The sequence below is a fragment of the Corvus brachyrhynchos genome, unplaced genomic scaffold (assembly GCF_000691975.1).
Source record: "Corvus brachyrhynchos isolate BGI_N302 unplaced genomic scaffold, ASM69197v1 scaffold407, whole genome shotgun sequence".
NCBI classification, from domain to species: domain Eukaryota; kingdom Metazoa; phylum Chordata; class Aves; order Passeriformes; family Corvidae; genus Corvus; species Corvus brachyrhynchos.
Genome location: NW_008239056.1, coordinates 1,511,001 through 1,528,328, shown reverse-complemented (window position 1 = coordinate 1,528,328; position 17,328 = coordinate 1,511,001). Strand labels below are relative to the sequence as shown.

The 17,328-nt window shown below is 40.5% G+C and overlaps 1 protein-coding gene across 2 annotated transcripts in view; it reads left to right on the top strand.

Annotated features, from left to right (window-relative positions):
• SMURF2 (SMAD specific E3 ubiquitin protein ligase 2) overlaps positions 1-17,328 on the top strand; it is a 41,664-nt gene that overhangs the window by 15,103 nt on the left and 9,233 nt on the right. For both annotated transcript variants that reach the window (XM_017739142.1, XM_017739144.1), the window contains exons 5-12: positions 4,094-4,227; positions 4,410-4,475; positions 8,161-8,245; positions 9,497-9,580; positions 10,744-10,946; positions 11,119-11,203; positions 13,253-13,411; positions 17,170-17,317. In XM_017739142.1, coding sequence (XP_017594631.1) covers positions 4,094-4,227; positions 4,410-4,475; positions 8,161-8,245; positions 9,497-9,580; positions 10,744-10,946; positions 11,119-11,203; positions 13,253-13,411; positions 17,170-17,317 — 964 coding nt within the window. The remainder of the gene's footprint in view (positions 1-4,093; positions 4,228-4,409; positions 4,476-8,160; positions 8,246-9,496; positions 9,581-10,743; positions 10,947-11,118; positions 11,204-13,252; positions 13,412-17,169; positions 17,318-17,328) is intronic.

Genomic DNA, 17,328 nt, shown 5'->3' with positions numbered 1-17,328 from the left:
ATCTTAGTGTGAAAAGGAAGTGGTTGAATTAGTGGCTTGGATTCTTCAGCCTAGATAGGTGTGTGTGTGTAGAGAGGGGGAATCTGGGAGACTTTCCAGAAAGAAATTGCTAAGTAGTTGCTGTCTGGATGTAGTTTAATGTCAGTAAAATACCATGCTTGCCCGGGATGTACTCCCCTTCCTTATTTTCAGTCTTGTTTGTGTTTTTGCTATTGTTCAGGCCTTTCCTTAGGGCTTTTGAATAACCAGACTTGACACATTTACAGACTTTCTTGCATTCAGAGCTAAATTACCTAAACCAGCAGTTCAGGAACTTAAATCCACTTTTTCTCTTCATTCCCCTTTCTTCCCTACTGCAGTAGCCAGGTCTCTCCTACCTTCCCCTGCCCAGTCTGCTCCAGCCTCCCCAGCAGCCTCTGCCCTTAAGGCACAGCAAGTCACATCGTCCCTTTCTCTCTGAAAGGTATTTGTACCGTAATCTCCACCAAAAGCTGCTTCTGGTACCAGTTTTACTCTCTGCCCTTCAAGTCCTCACCCCCAGGCTCCGGCATGGACTCTTCTCCTTTGTGATCTCTCTCAGATGAAACCTCCCACAAGTAACTCCTGCTCTTCTCAAAATCTCCTCACTGCAGGTTCTAGTGTCCTTTGGTGCCTTCGCATCCTCAGGCTGTTGTGGTGTCCGGGCAGAATCACTTTTCTCCCCAGTCCTCTGACTCTATTTTGCCTAGTTACTGCTAACGATCCTGGATTTTTCTCCGGGAGAGAAGGCAGCAGCTCTGCCTAGTGCTGCTTTAGACAATCCCATCCTGGATTAGGCTCCTAAAGAGCCATCAAACAGCTCTGTGCAATTGCTTTTCCTTCTCCACATGGTGGTTGAGGCCAGTTGGATGAAGCTGGATGCCCTTTGCAGCAGCCAGTGAGTACCACGTGTCCCTGCTCCACTCCTGTTACTTTCCTGCCTCAGCCACAGTCCCTGGCAGGTCCTGGTGACCATCCGAGAGGCTCAAACACCCTTCAGTTGCTGCCAGAGATGAGCAGTGCCAAGAGGGAAGTGAATGAATATGGGAGAGAAAAAATTGGGGTGCTGTTTTTCATTCTGTCTCTTCACACCCTCCTCTCCTCAGTCTGAAAAAAGCTGATAACTCGAAGCAGAACACTGAGATTATATTAGAAAAAAAATCAGAAATGGGAAAATGGAGAAACAAACCAAGTAGTTCATCCAGGTTGTAAAAACAGTCTGTGTGACAGCATGGATTAGAAATAGGGAATTCCTGGCTTCCAAACCTGAGTTCATACCTCGTGATGCTGCATTTTTCTCTCTTTCTGGAAGGAGTATGTCTGGCTTGTGATCAGGAAAAGGTGTGTTTTTTCAGGAATATTTTTTCCACTTTCTTCATTCCACATTTCTCCAGCGAGCTGGACTCTTCAGGGAAAGTGTATGTAATGCCATGGGGATGAAAAGTCACTTGATACCAAACCTTCCTAAGTGGTCGACAAAATAACAATTGTCCCTGTGTTTTAAATTTTTATTAAAATAATTTAGAGGTTTCTAGTAAGGCATGAATTTGATTTTTTTTTCTTAGAAGTGGAAGAGTAGGGAAATTAAAATTTCTGAACATGCAGTTCTTAACCAGAGCCCTAATTTTAAAGGTTCTGAAAATATGGAAGTTAACAAAATGTCTGTGCAATTGAATCTCTGTGTTTCCACTTCATTAATACTAATCCTGTTATATCTGTTGAAATACTGAAGCTGTGGAATAGATATTGCTGATAGGATAGAAGGAAAAAAGAAATATAAGCTCCAAGAACTTTAATTATGAGGAGGAAGAGAGAGTCATCCAACGAAATGGGGTGGGGGGGAGTTTTTTTTTGTGTCTGGTTTGGTTTATTGCACTTTATTTTTTGGAACATACTTTTTAAATAAAAAATAAAATTCCTAGATCAGGCTTTTATGTTGGAACTTTGTTGATGTAAAACAAATGTAACTTATCCACCAAATGAATTGGAAGTGTCAACTTATCCTATTGTCACTCTCTAAATACAACTATGAGTTTTCATGCCTGAAATGATGCAGAAATATAGATGAAACATTTTGCTGTAAAGCCAACTAGATGTTACTTAACTATTTGTTTTCTTCCTTTATTAAAAAAAGAGACATTTTTATTTGGAAAAATGAAGCTTGTCTTGCTTGTTTTCTTTAAAAGTGTGAACCAGCCCAGGTTTTTGGGTGCAAAAAACAAGAGTAGGTTATAGTGGCATGTGGAGTCCTCACCTGCTTGGTGTGGATGGTGACTGTTCATCCCAACCCTGAGAACCTCACCCTGAAACATTACAGGAATTCTTGGAAACTGTTGTGTATTCAGCTCTTCTACGTATTATTCAAACTGTTCTATTATGAAATTGTGTTTAACCATATACCTTTGACTTTTTTAAAGCAACAAGGAAAACTGGAAAATTCAAGACAGGTCATGATAAGTCTTTTATTTTTAAGTGCACCTAAATTGTTCTCATAAGAATTTATTTTAAGTACATAAAACATTGTAGACTGCAACTGTGCACGTGATTACCCATCTTCATCTTGTTTCTTTATGCAAAATTGGCATTGTCAAGGTTGTAAGGCCAAAAATCTGACCTATGTTATACAATCAGTTTACTGTTCAAAAAACTTCGGGGCTTTTTAATGTGAAGTTTGTGTTTTGTTTGGGTTTGTTTGTTTTTGTATAAATGTGCAGTGGTTACTTTAAACCATCAGGCTATTCTGTCTTCTACTTCTTGGATCAGTTGCTGTCTGCAGGTAGGAAAAAGAAGTTGTAAAAGTTCTGCTTTTTGGAAAAGGAAAAATGGGAGAAGTGTTAACCTGATCACAGCTGTAATTTTAAGCCATGCCAGTTAGTTCAATTATTTGGTTTGCCAACCTTGACAGTATCATTTCTATCTTTATGAAAATATTAAGATGTTTAAAAGCCAATAAAGCCACAGTCAATGGGGAGATGTATTTAGACATTGGTTAATCAGTTTTCATTCAAAAACAAACAAAAAAGAAGCACTTGAAACTAAACTAAGGCCAGAATTTGTGGTCTGGGAAGAGAGAACTACAAGCAGTTCTTGGGATCTAAGCCATAGTTACAAATTCATTTCCTTCAGTTTGAAACAGCCATAATAATGCAGTATTGGCAATGGGTGGTTTCTCTTGAGTGTTTTGAAATTGTCCTCTGAAAGTTTTGAAAACAAAAACGAGCTCACGAAGTAATTGTCTCTGAAGAAAAAAGCTTCAAACAAAAAAAGCGAAAGTAAAACAGCCTACAGTGTCCAAATTTCTCCAAGGCAATGAACAGAGATCCAGGTTTTGCCAAGCATGTCTGTGGGAATGCTGCGAGGAGACAGTCCTGGTGTGAGCAGGGGCAGGAGGGGAACGTGGCACATCCCAGCTAAAACCCTGTGTGAGCACTTGTCATGGCTGTGATGTGTAATGTATGTCCCAAACATACTTTGCTGAGGGTAAATCAGCCTCCAGGGCTTGGTTAACTGCAGCTGTGTGATGGCTTGGCCTGACATCGTCCTGGGTGCTCGGAAGCACCTGCAGGGGGGTCCCTGCATTCCTGGTGTTTGGAGGAGCAGCCCCTGAAGAGCTTGTGGCTCCTGTCCGGGTGCTGGGGCTGCTGTCCCTGCTCCCACTGATCCCAGACACTGCTGGTATGCCATGAGCATTGCCCTCCCTTGGGATAGGCTGAGCTGGGGCACAGAGCTGAGCATGTTTGTGGCTGCTCGGAGAGCTGAGGTTGAGGGCCAGGCTGCAGCCTGCTCATGTTGCTGTTAGAACAGATTTTGGTTGGGTCACATGAATGCCTTCTCCCAGAATCAGGTTTTTAGAGCAGTTTGTGTTCAAGTGAGCTCCTCCATGAGACATGCTTCCATTGAAGTACAGTGTGTACATCTTACCTGCAGATGACATGCTCTCCCTTGCCATTACAGTGTGTGTTAAATTTTTAATATAGTGGTTGATGATCTTTTTTCCCCCCAAGGTGATTTCTGATGCATCATCAAAGTGTTCAGTAAGTGCCATTGACAGTACTGTTTTTTCCACGTTTTTCAGATATATTGGGAAGTCGGATTCAATAACAATCAGTGTGTGGAATCACAAGAAAATTCATAAAAAGCAGGGAGCTGGTTTTTTGGGTTGTGTGAGACTTCTTTCAAATGCAATCAACCGCCTTAAAGACACTGGTTGTAAGTAAGCTAAGGACAAGTTTCTTCTTTCAGCCCAAGCTTGCATGCACAGACTTTTAAAGAATGACAGTTAATTGGGTTTTTGCTGGGTTTTATAAAGCTTGTGTATTCCAGTTGGTTTGGTGGTTTGTGATGGTGTTTGTTTCATTGTATGATTTATACCTTGTGCCCTCATTTTGTAGATCAGAGGCTGGATCTGTGCAAGCTTGGGCCAAATGACAACGATACCGTTAGAGGACAGATAGTAGGTGAGTAAAGGTTTTTATCTTTTAGTTCTCTTTTTATCTTTAGTTTCTATGGTAGCTGTAGAAATACCCTTCCTGTATGTCAGTTTTCTATACTGAATTCTCCTGTGTACTGCCAGAGCCATTTGGACCTCAGGCTAGAAGTATGTAGGCAGAGAATTAAAAAAAATTCCAAACACCAAACGAAAAACCAAAACAAAATGTTCAAACCACCAAAATAAAACCCCAAACCAAAGTATTATTATAAGTGTTGGGGCAAATAAGACCATAGGTAATAAAAAAATTTATTTAGGAAGTTTTTCATTTCACTGTAAAGAATGGTGGCAGTTTGAACTGAGTATGAGCTCTCTGTGAAAAACTGACTACAAAATTCTTTGCCATTGAGAGCTCCAGCAAGGTTGTGCTGGGTTTTGGGAAAGTGTGAAGTATCTTGCTTACAAGCAAGTAAAATTGCTGTCTGGCATGACTTGGTCAATTAATTCTGTGTTTTCATGGCTTATTAACAAGTCTGTCACCAACCTCAGTAACTGTGCTTTGTCATTCTCTGAACTTGTACACTTTAAATAACTTAATTAAAAAGAAGCTGGCAAATTGAAAAGCAAGTATCCACAAAAAACTTCATAAACACTCTCTTCTGGGTGCCTTCTCAGTTCTTTGTGATGGCAGCATTTCCAATAGGTCATTTAAGTCAAAAGTTGGTCAGGATAAGGAGGTTCTTTATTTTTATAGCAAGACGTTACTGACAATATTTGGACATGATGTAAAAAGAAAAGTGAATTTTTATGCTCAGTTTTACGTTCAGTTCCTAGTTGAAATGATATCCAAGGAGTGCTTCTGTCAGCCAGGGAACACCACTGAAATATCAGTCAGCAAATAAGTGTGTTTGTTTGCCTCCCTCAGAGTGCTCTGTTGAATAGCACCTGTGACTTTTTGTGTTGCCTTAACCAACTGTCTCCATCTGATCTTCAAGTGCTTGCATTAAGATAAGAATGTGGTGGCACAGGAGAGTCAAATGATGGTAGAAATGTGGAATTGTAAGTGCATTGCTGACACTTCAGGCTGTTCTTGATTAACTTTTCCACATGAGCTTGTATGGAAGAGTAAAGGATAAATCAGTCACTTTTCTGGGTGTGTTTTGTTCTGGGTTTGGTTTGCTTGCTGGGTTTGCTCCAGTGTACTGGTCCCCTGAGCATCCCTGTGTGTGTGTGCAGCTTTGTTTGTGGGGTGCCTTTGGAGAGGAGGCTGAGCTGGATGCACAGGAGAGCAGGTTCAGGGTGTGCTGGGAGCAGGGAGCTCCATTCTGCTCACACCATGGAGCAGGGACTGTGCTCTCATGCTGCCCTCCAGAGTATGAACTCACACCCTGGTCAGCATGGCTGGAGGATGCTGCTGTTCATTAAAGGGAAAAAAAAAACCAAACCAAAAAACCAAACCAAAAACCCCTCCCCAAAACAGAAAGGTCTGGGAAGGCTGTGGCAAATCCATTGCAGTGTGCAATGGCAAAGAGACTTCAGAGAGAACTGGTCAGAGAACTAGTCAGGGAGAAGTTGTCAAAACTAGTTAGCAGTGTGGGCGTAAACTAGACTGCCAGGTTGGCTTTAGCTGATGTGCCCATGAGAAGTGGTGCAGCCACAGCAGCACTGGCTCTGTTGGGATGCTGCTGGGGCTGTCCCTGAACACCAGGAGCTGTTGGATCGTGCACTGAACCTACAAAAACCCACCTTGTCAGGTTACAGCAGAGACCCAGAGCAAATCAGTGTGTTCTGTTTTCTGTTGATATCATCAGGAAGGTTAAGTTTACTCAGTCATGACTCTGTTTTAATTTAATGCATCCTTGGTAAGATTCCAGAGACTCCTGTCTTTGTTATTTTAGTTGTCATTATTAATCTTCTTATATTTTAATCTTTCTTTGCTAATGCAACTTCGTTGAGTGGATGAATGAGGCTGAGTAAAACTAGATAATTCCACTGCAGTAGCTGGATGGTGAAGAAATCTGGATTAAAAATAAGAAAAAAGAATAAGTTATAAATACACTCTCAGTTCTTCAAATTATAAACTCTCTTGAATTCGGAGACCATGCAAGATTGGAAACCAGTATTAAAATGTAATTGATGCCTTCAGCAGATGATAATCTTGAAAATCAAGTGCACAGTGGGTATGTCTTGGTACAGGGACTAAGGGGATCTTGATCTTAAATCCCTGGGTTATCTTCAAAGAGAGGAAGAAAGGGGGGCATTTTGAGCAATGGATCCAGGGGCACCTGAACTGTGTCTTAATCTTGCAGCTCTTCTGTGCCACCACTTTATTTCTGATGTGGCAGTGCAGAAAAAAATGAGCCCTTATTACAAAATGAAGCTGTGCACAAATTTTGGTCCTCACATAGGCAAAGAGAAGGTAATTGCCTTTGTTTAGTTTAATTTCTGTCTGTGTGTTTTGCTTGCCAAACCTTGCCTAACTGCAGTGGTGTGAACTTGTAGTGTGTGGGGTTGTGGCAGAATAAATACATCATCCAATTTTGGTTTGGTTGAATTTAAAGGTGTCTTTCCCTCTAAGAAGTTGTTTTGTAATGTTAGTGTTCATGGAAGAGTAGGGGGTTAATACGGATTAGGAACGCAGCAGTGCACCAGGGCTCCCTGGGTTGATCTGTTGAATTCTAAGCTTCAAAACATGTCGTTGTTGAAAATTTGAGGACTCAGGCAAAATCTGCCAGTTCTGCTCCAACTTTTTAAATTTTGTGATCTTTACAAAAGTTTGGTTGCATCCAGGTTAAGGTCTGTAAGATCATTTCACTGCATGTATAAATTGGACTTGAAGACAGTTGACCAGAGGTACATTAGTGCCACCTCAAGAAATGTGGGCCACAGCACGTATTTGGATTTTTAAGCAATTGTTGTATTGTTAAAGGCATAACAAAACCTCAGAAAACCACCCCAACCCTGCAGCAATACAAGTATAATAAATTATCAGATTGGACACTTGCAAATTGTGATACTGGGAACAAAAGCAGCCTAAAAAAATCTTTGTTTTCATAATTGCAGTACAAAAGCTTCAGGCATAAATACCCATTACAATGAATCATGTGAAAAAAAAAAATTAAAAGTGAAGCAGTTTTGGTGAGGGCAAGCAAGGGCTTTTCAGGGCGCTTTGTGTGAGTTGCATTTGACTTCTTACCACTGGTGTTAAAAAGTAGCCATAAACCAAACCTGAAGTGCTTCTAGCAGTTACATTTTGCCTGGTTTTGTGTTTGTGTGCATGTATGTGTGTTGAAACCCATGGGCACACAAAATACCAGAGTCAAAACCAGGGAGGAATTCCTTATTTTAGCTCTTCCTATTTAGAGTTCTGTTGGCCCTGTCCCTGCCATGCCTGAGGTGAAGCACCCCACTGCCACCAGCTGAGTGTCATAATTCATCTCAACACACACAATTAGTTGCAGTTTCACAGTTCACTTCCTTTTCTGCCTTAACTTGCACTCATATTCCTTAAGCTAACTTTTTTGAAGATGTAGAGAATTCCATGTATGAAAGCACACAGTTCCTGTGCAACCATCTTTGATTTGTGAGAAAGAAAAAATATCCAGAACATGTCTCAGCTTAGTCCTCCAAGTTGTACCAATTCTCTTTCAAATGTAACCATAATTTTGCATTCAGGTGCCACATCTTTAATAATTCTTTTATTATCCTAATAGTCAGTCTTCAGTCCAGAGACCGAATAGGCACAGGAGGACAAGTTGTGGATTGCAGTCGGTTATTCGATAACGATTTACCAGATGGGTAAGCTGACATCACTGTGATGTAAACACAAATACAGCTCATACAACAGACTTCTACAGTAGTGAGGAGTCAGTGTGAAAATAAATTACTTTAAATCTTGCACTTAGAGTTCTGCAGTTCTGCATTCAGAACAGGAGCTAAGCAAGCTGGGATACACAGAGCAGTTGACAGTTTGGTTGTTGTCTTATCTCCACTTGGAAAAGGGGAGGTGACGTATGTAAATAAATGCTTTGAAAAATAACTTGTCTAAGAAAACATGTATTTCGAATTAAATCACGGCCAGCAAAGTGACCTATGCATGCAGTAGTTCTGTAGCAAGGAAGTGACCACAGGACCTGGCTGCCCTTCTGCAGCACTGTGCAGAGGTATAGATCCACTGTAATAAACATGGATCACTTGTTCCATGCACCTCTTAGTGAAGAAAACATGACTGGAAAGGTACTGCAGCCCAAGTTCTTGCTTGGCAGGGTTTAGGATTCTGGTTTGTCCCTGTGAGAGTTAATGACATCATTATCACCTTAAACAGTTTTGCAAACACAGGAAAATGGTCTGGTTTAGGTTCTGGTGCTGTCAGCAACTTCTTCAGAGAAAACACAGACTTTCTGAATGTGATTCTTGGCAGGTAAAGACAGGAGTAAATTAGTTTTCAGAGAATAAATTTTGAAATGTAAATCATCATCCTAGTCCTTAACAGCATTCTTTTGTTAATTTGGAGTCCAGATAAGTCAAAAACATTTTTGAAAATGCTTCTAAATTTTCGCTTCAGAATGTTCCCTGCATAAAGATTGCTCACTTAATTGTGTGACTGCAAAATTTGCTGTACAGCCTCATGTATTTCAGAGTGCAAATTTAATAATAATTCAAAAATCACATTATTTGAAGCTGATTTTTAGTGAAAGCAAGTAGTGCATGAAGATGTTATGAAAGCACTTGTTAGAGTCAGTGGTCAAAAGAAGTTAAATGCATTATTAAACATGATGTTTCCAAGAAGTTTCTTTACATGGCTATTTGGATTTAATTAGAATTCAAGCAGTTATTGAATATGAAGGTGTGATACTGTTAATGATGTGCCTGGTTCCAAGGGAAGAATATGTTAAATCATTTCTGAGTTCAACTTTCAGTTGTTTCCTGTCACCTTGTTCAGCTAACGTGATTCATAGCAGTGTAAGTCTTCCTGAGCTGGAAATATTTTGTGCCCTGGTTTCCTGGAAATACCACTCAGTGCCTTATCTCTGCCTGTCTGAACTGCAGGTGGGAGGAGCGCAGGACTGCTTCTGGAAGGATCCAGTATTTAAACCACATCACACGGACAACTCAGTGGGAGCGACCCACACGGTAAAGAATTCCTTGGGAGACTGTGGGGAGGATGAAGTTTGATTACTGAGCAGTTCCAAGTGGCTCTGACGGGGGATTGGATAGCTCATTCCTCTACTTAGTCACTCTGCACAAGCTGAATGCTTTGGTTCTTTAGCATCCTTCTCCTGCAGTCTGGCTAATATTGAACTCAGAAGATCATTCTGACTACTTTTCTTCCTGCCCTAATAGCAACATCTTTGCTTTCTTGTAGAGATGCTGTGGTAGAGCTCTATAAATACAGACATTACATTTTGCAGACATTGTAAGTGGCGAAGAAGTGAGACCATGGGTAGCTGTCAGACATTGTTGTATGACCATGTAACTCAGAACAGTTATAGCTGATTGTGCTAGAGAGTGCTTCGAAATCACTGTGATCACTTTTTCTGATACCTGTGGATGTGTGTTGTGAAGCTGTTCTTCAAACCCCTTTTGCTGTTGCCTGTATTGCAGGCAGTGTCATTGCATTTTTTTCAGACTCCTCTGCAGACCGTCTATGCCTGCAGATGGTCTCTTCCATTCTCAATATCATTCTGGTCTCTGCATGGATATATTTGATTTAAAATAATCTGCACTGTTAACACTGTCAGCTCTGATACATGCTTGCAGTTTTGGAGTGAAGGGACTGAACAGCTTTTTAATTTACCTATTTCTGTTTTTCGTGGTATGTTAAAATATCCATTCTAAGCTCTAGACAGTAGAAAAACAAATGCAAAATGTATAATTTGTTTTGGGGATTTCATCTGACCTTGTCAATCCCCCTTTAACCCATTTTAAATCCTTTTGAAAGCAGCATTGAGATACAAAATCACACTGGGCAGTGTTTCTTCTTGCTTGCAAGAGCAACTGCTTTTGTTCTTGCTTAGCCCTTTTTCACCATCCTTGTCTAATAACCTTCCTTAAAAATTAGAAGGAATAACAAGGCCTCATAACTTCCTCAGCCACATGGAGGAAAAGTGAGAAAGTTCGGAGGTGAGGAGCTTACTGGTTCCTCTGGTGAACATAGAACAGGAGCTTCCTGTTCCAGTCGAGGTGTCCTGCTGGGCAAGTCACTGGGGTGTCCCCAGAGCCCCGGGGTGCAGCTGTCCCCAGGTGTGTTGTGTGGCGCATGTCCATCAGCACTGAGGGTTTCCTGTTGTCCCCAGGCCAGCATCCGAGTACTCGAGCCCGGGCAGGCCCCTGAGCTGCTTCGTGGATGAGAACACTCCGATCAGCGGCACCAATGGTGCGTCCTGCGGGCAGGCGGCGGATCCGCGGCTGGCTGAGAGGAGGGTCCGCTCCCAGAGGCACAGGAACTACATGAGCAGGACACATCTGCACACTCCTCCTGACCTACCTGAAGGATATGGTATGGAAATCAAAGGGGTTTACTTGTGGGAATCTCAAGAAGCTGGGAAAATGGGTTGCGTCTTCTCATGTGTAAGATTCTTTTCATTCCATAGTTTAAGGAAATCAGTCTTTGTGAGTTTTCACACTGCATTTTTTGTTCTTAAATTTATTAATTTGTCTTGATTTCACAGAGCAAAGGACAACTCAGCAAGGTCAGGTCTATTTTCTGCATACTCAGACTGGTGTCAGCACATGGCATGATCCAAGAGTACCTAGGTAAGAAATGATGGAAGTACCCTTAAGATTTCAAATCAAAATAATTTAGGCAGTTCTCTCCTCAGAGTTTTCTCTGGCTAGTATTTCTGATTCTTAGCCCCTAATACATCATTTTAACAAGTCATTCATCAAAATGAATTAGTCTGTCTTTCCCAGTTCTTCAAGTTGTTACTGTAATGAAAAGGTGGAAGATCAGGAAATAAATTACAATAGTGTTTTGGAAACAGGTCATTGATTCTAGATTTTGCGTATGATTTAGACCCAAGTCTCGATTTTAATACTCTGCAAAATAATGAAACAAAAGTTAGAATCTGAACACTTCCAAAAGAAGCTCTATCAAGATACTTCAGTGAAAACTGGGTTGGACTGAAACAGTCAACCTGTTTTTCTTGTTGCAATTATCTCAACACTTGGGAGAAAACAAATCCTAAGTATTTTTAATTTTGTGTCCTTTATTTACATGATATACATGCAATTATTTCTGGTATGTTTGAAAGAAAAGGATGATCAAGGAAACTATTGGTAGCTTCTGATTGCTCTTTAAATAACCAAGAAATCCTGTTGTAAACACTTCCCAAAGTCCATGGATGGTGGTGTGAGATTTGTGTGGTTTGAAATTGGCAGGCTGTGCTGGCATTTGTGAGAACCAGAGGAACTCTCTCAGTTGCTGCTGGCGTTCCTGTGTTCCTTCTCATGGAAATGGGTGTCCCAGGAAGGATAAAATGCCTCAAGACCACACTTCACTGTTCTTTGAATTATTCTTTTGTTACTGTTTTTGTGTTATAAGATCGTACCTTGCTTTGATGCACTGCCTGCAGAGCTGAGGCTGCAGTTGGGTAGGAAGTCAGTGACTTGTGTATTATACAAAACCAGGCTCTAAAAAAAAAAAAAAAAACCAACGTAGATCTAATCCTTAAGTTTGGGGTGTAATAGTTCTATGTGCAATGTAAGCTAGCCCTGCCCTGAGGTGTGGCAGTACAAACAGCAGGAGCATCTCTGAGAACAAGAATTGTTTGCATGAGGATAAAATTTATGTCATTTCTAAGGAATATTGTATTTTGAGGCTAATAGCCACAGTCATTTAGTCAGCAAAAGTAACCCCTGCAATACAGCAGCAGTGTGTTCATGGGGAATAGCAGCAGAAGTTCAATCCCAGAGCTTCATGTTTCCGTTAGTGGCTCCTCAAGTCTTTGGAATCCCTGCAGACTGCACGTTTTAAGCCATTCTGTCCCTTGGCTCTTTCCTCCCTCAGCTCCCAAGATTTTGGGAGCTGAACACCTTTGGGAAGAGCTGCACTGGACAGTATGAGGGGTTTGAGGGGTGAATTGCATCCATGACTAATCAGTGTACATTTCTGGAGACCAGCAGTTGTTTCCAGTGAGGCTCTGGAATGAATTTACATCTTCCTAATTTTAGCAGAATTTTTCTTGAGCCCTGTTGTGCTACCTCTGCATTGCTCAGGGCAGAGCTGAGTCATTGTTCATATAATCCTCGATTTGAAATAGTTTGTTAGAGAGCTGTTTGCTTCCCACAAGCTCTTGGGGTTCTGAGGCAAAACAGCCAGTGCCATACACACATATCCCATGTGTAATTCTTCATGGAAATTATAACTCTTCAGAAATATATCTTTGTTTTGTATGAGTTTCTAAAGCGTGATTCACAGCTCCTTACGTGACTAATGTTGTTTTAAAAAATGTTTTATGTTAAAATTGGTGGAGAACTGCAATTCCATTTTGACAAATACGGCAATGACAATATGGCAATTGTCTTTATTTTTGTTTGAAGCCTTTATTAATTTAACAGCTGAAGTTAGTTTGTAAAAATGAGGGTTATTTGATGAGAACTTTTTCCCCCATGGCATGTGTTCTGGGGTGTGTGTTTTTGCTGTGGTGGGCTTGTACCTTGGGAGTAGAGATTCCAGCTGAACAGATCAAGTTTCTTAAACAATACATTTTCTCAGACTTCATGGAATTGTTCTGTTACATTTACGCTTGTGCGGCTCGGAAGCCAATTGCTGAGGTATTTTTCATTTTATATTTGTTTTCACAGGGATCTTAGCAACATCAATTGTGAAGAGCTTGGTCCTCTGCCTCCTGGATGGGAGATCCGAAATACAGCAACAGGCAGGGTTTATTTTGTTGACCATAACAACAGGACGACACAGTTCACGGACCCGCGGCTCTCTGCAAACCTGCACTTGGTCCTAAAGTGAGTCTGCAGTGTCTGGCACGTGTGGAGGGAAGGCAGTGACTCCGAGGGGTCCTGGATTTGGATTAGGACGAACTCTGCCATTCCAGGAGGTTTTAAGGACTAGCAATGTTCTTTGACACACCACCAGCCTATTCTGTTTCACGGCACAGATGAGTTTGATTGCTCTTGAAAAGTCTGCAGGAGCATTTAGGCAGGAATGTGGCTGTTGTGATGCACAGGGGGAGGGAAGCAAGTGCTGTGTGGTGGGAAAGATTGGCCTATAGATTTTTTTTTTTCCCCCCCCTAACAGCAAGAGAGGCACTTTGTTTTCTGTATACTTCATTCCATTTCCAGTTATGAAGAACTTGTTTTAAAATAAGAAGTTGCATATGAGCCAGTGGTGTGAAATACTGGTGAATTAGGAAAGGGTGCACAAGTGTCCAACTATTCTCCTGGAGTAAAGGAGAAATAACTCATCTCCTGCCTTCAGTTTTAGAGTAGGAGTAGTTGATTTGTTCTCAAACTAAGGCCCCAGTAATTTAACTCAGCATAATAGAATAGGAACCGCGTTTTTTCTGCCTTAGTATTTTGATATCATAATTTCAGCTCACAGTTTTAAAAAGAGAATGGGAAACTCAAAAGAATTCTGGCTCGTGTTTTATTCCCTAGGCACTCATTACGCACTGGGGATTTTCTACTAAAAATGGAAACCTAAAAGCAAACAAATATTTCTTATTTCTCTATTTTTTTTTTTTTCTCTCCCAGCCGGCTTGTCCACGGTATTTGGGAGTTTGATTCTATTGTTTCTCCTGCTAACACCTTTTAATACTCTTGGGAAACACCTGTGAAGTATTGAGTAGGTGTTAAGTGGAAGAAACAATGAGTTGGTTAGATGGAAAGCCAGCCAGCCCTGGGCGAGGAGTAAGTAGGAGGAATAGTCCTGTAAGGAAGTGAATCATGGGGAAGAAAAGCTGAAGGAAAGAATAATGGGAACAAGCACCGAAAAGACAAAGCTGAGGAAAGGAAAGTCGTATCCAGGAGTCAACATGTCTTTTATGCATTACACAAAATCTGGCTAGCCTTTGCCCAATATACACTTGAACCTCACACCCCAAGAGGGAGAAGAGCCTAAATATTGAAAATATGTATTTTGTTTAGAGAAATCATTGGTTATATATGTGTATGTTACAGGACTTTAGTAAGCCCCCATCATCCAGACACTTTGGGTGCTTTGTTTTTAAATTTAAAACAGCTGCTTAATTTTAGCTGAACTGAAATTGTTGGTTTGAAAATAAAATAATCTTGAAAAAAATTAGCAGTGAAGGAGCATGTTCATGTTTGAAACACAGAAAAGTTCCTTAAATCAATTCAGATTTAGATATTTTACTTGAAGAAGAACTTCAGACCATCTTAGCTACAGCAGTACAATTTTTAAACTGTAGAAAACTCAGTGAACTGGACTGTATTTAACTAACTGGCCTTCTCAGGTGGGTTTAGTTTGAAATGGCAGAAGGGGCACAGTAGCCAGTTCTACATGGATTGTGGAGGACAGATAACAGAGCTACCTTTGTTAGCTGGAAAATCCAGTTTGACTATTAATTTCCAGAGTCACAGAACCATTTAGCATTTATTTGAACTTAGAGTACTCCTACAGTGTGCTGAAGTTTTTCATTTGTCCATCTGTCTTTCATTAGTAAAGGATTTCAGAAACTCACCCAACAGTGTCATCAGCAAAGTCTGCTGCCTGATAAATCATTCTTGGTGTTTATTCTTTTATTGTAACAAACAGGATATGTGAAAGTTTCCCTTGCCTTGAGCCCACCTCCTTATCTGTTCTTTAAAAAACAAACAAAAAAGTAGTTTGCCTTAGGCCCGTCATTTTGTAAATTATCTAAGAAATAAGTTTAGACTTCGTGTGGGATGGGTGTGATAGTTTTAGGTTCAAAGGCATGAGAAAAAGTTTACTCTCAATGATATTGACTTTTCTATTGAGCTGAGTAAAGCCATTTGTTCTTCCAGTTATGACATTGTAAGTTATGAAAATAATCAGACCTGTAACCCAGTTCTGTTCTAAGATATTGACCAAGAGTTTGTGATAATTTTGATAAGCTATGGCACCTGAAAAGTATTTAGTTGTATCCTTAAAGCACTGTATGGAGTCAAGCATAGTCACTCAGCTGTGAAAACAAACTAAGAATGAGATATAATGACTTTAAGCACTGCAGATTGTTTAGCTAATACTGCACTGATTATTTTTAGTCTAATCTGGAAGATGGCATTTTATTTTTCTCCTCCTAGTTCTAGTTCTTCTTTATTTTGGGAAGCACTGGGAGGAGAAAAATAATGGTTTCATTTGATGCATGGATCCTAAGTTCATGCTCATTTCAGAGATTACATTTCCTTTAAGACTGACCCTGTCTAGCTTTGTGCTTGGGAGAACTGTGACTTTTTACCCTTAAAGGTGGTATGGAGAGATGCTCACTTCAGCATATAAATATGGCCTTCTCTGGTAGTCCTATACAAGGAATAGTTTCACTTAGTCCTCCTTATGGAATTAGAAATTTCAGAAGATAAAACAAGAATTTTGCTTTAATTTGTGTGTCAAGTTAATACAGTTTAAATGAGATTCATATTTAAAACTAATCACAAATGAAAATTACCATGCACATGGCACAAATGACATAGAGCCACATTCTGGGGCCACAGCCAGTGTGTGTCTAAATTATTACAATGATTTGTATTTTTCTGGGTGTCCCCATGGAAAAGTCTGTTGGAGGTGGATTTTGGTTGGCCAGGAGAGTTTTCTACTAGGCCTTGTCTCAAAACAGACAATAGGCTGAAATTATAAAATACATGAAAATGGTGTTTGGCCCCATCTAATATTTTTTGATCTTTGATATTAAAAAAAAAAAATTAGCATTCCACTGGAAAACATTCTGAATTGTAATGTTTTTTATTTATCCAGTAAATATAGGGTATTCTCATGTGCTCCACAGAGAGATGATATTCTTAGGCTTTAAAAATACAGTTTTTATCCCGTGTAGTTTGGGAATGCCATACTAAAAAGCTATAAAAATATCCACTCACTGTGTACAAGAAACGACACAGAGAGAACATCTCTGCAACATGATCCATTTACTTTTCCTAGTAAGAAGTCAGATTTACAAATTGCTCTTAGAATTGCTAGTAAAAATACTTGTTTATCTGTGCCAATAGTTCCATGTGAACTCCCACATTCCTGTGGTCCAGACTAGGCCAGGTACAAGGGACAAGGTCCCTGCCAAGCTGCCAGTACAAACATCTTTTTGTAAGCTTACCCTTTTCCAGACAAGCCATTTAAAACAGACTACGGTATTGACTGTAGATTAGAGGCAGAGTGTTTGGCAGATCCCTGAATTTTAAAATGGAGGAAGGGAAAACATGCAAAGGAAATATGGAAATGGTATCTGAGAAATTCAGTGTCAGCAGCTTAGTAGTAAAATTGTATGGATAATACCTTATTGTATGTGCTGTAACCTTTTGCATACTTTGTAGAGTAGCACTAGTAGAAATAACAAGCCCTAAAAACAACTGATAGTTGCCAAGAAAGAACCATATGTCTTTAGTCAGGATAAAATCACTCTGAATTTATTCTTTACTGGCCCCAGACGTTTTTAGCGTAATCACAGTAATAATCACAGTAAATTGAAAGTAGTTTAGATACAAAGCCTGAACGTTTAAGAAGAGAACAGGAGATGGATGAAGTGGGTCTCTGAGGCAGCTGCGTGTGTTTGCAGCCGGCAGAACCAGCTCAAGGACCAGCAGCACCAGCAGCAGCAGCAGGTGGTGTCCCTGTGCCAGCTCCCGGACGAGGCCGAGTGCCTGACCGTACCGCGCTACAAGCGGGACCTGGTGCAGAAGCTCAAGATCCTGCGGCAGGAGCTGTCCCAGCCGCA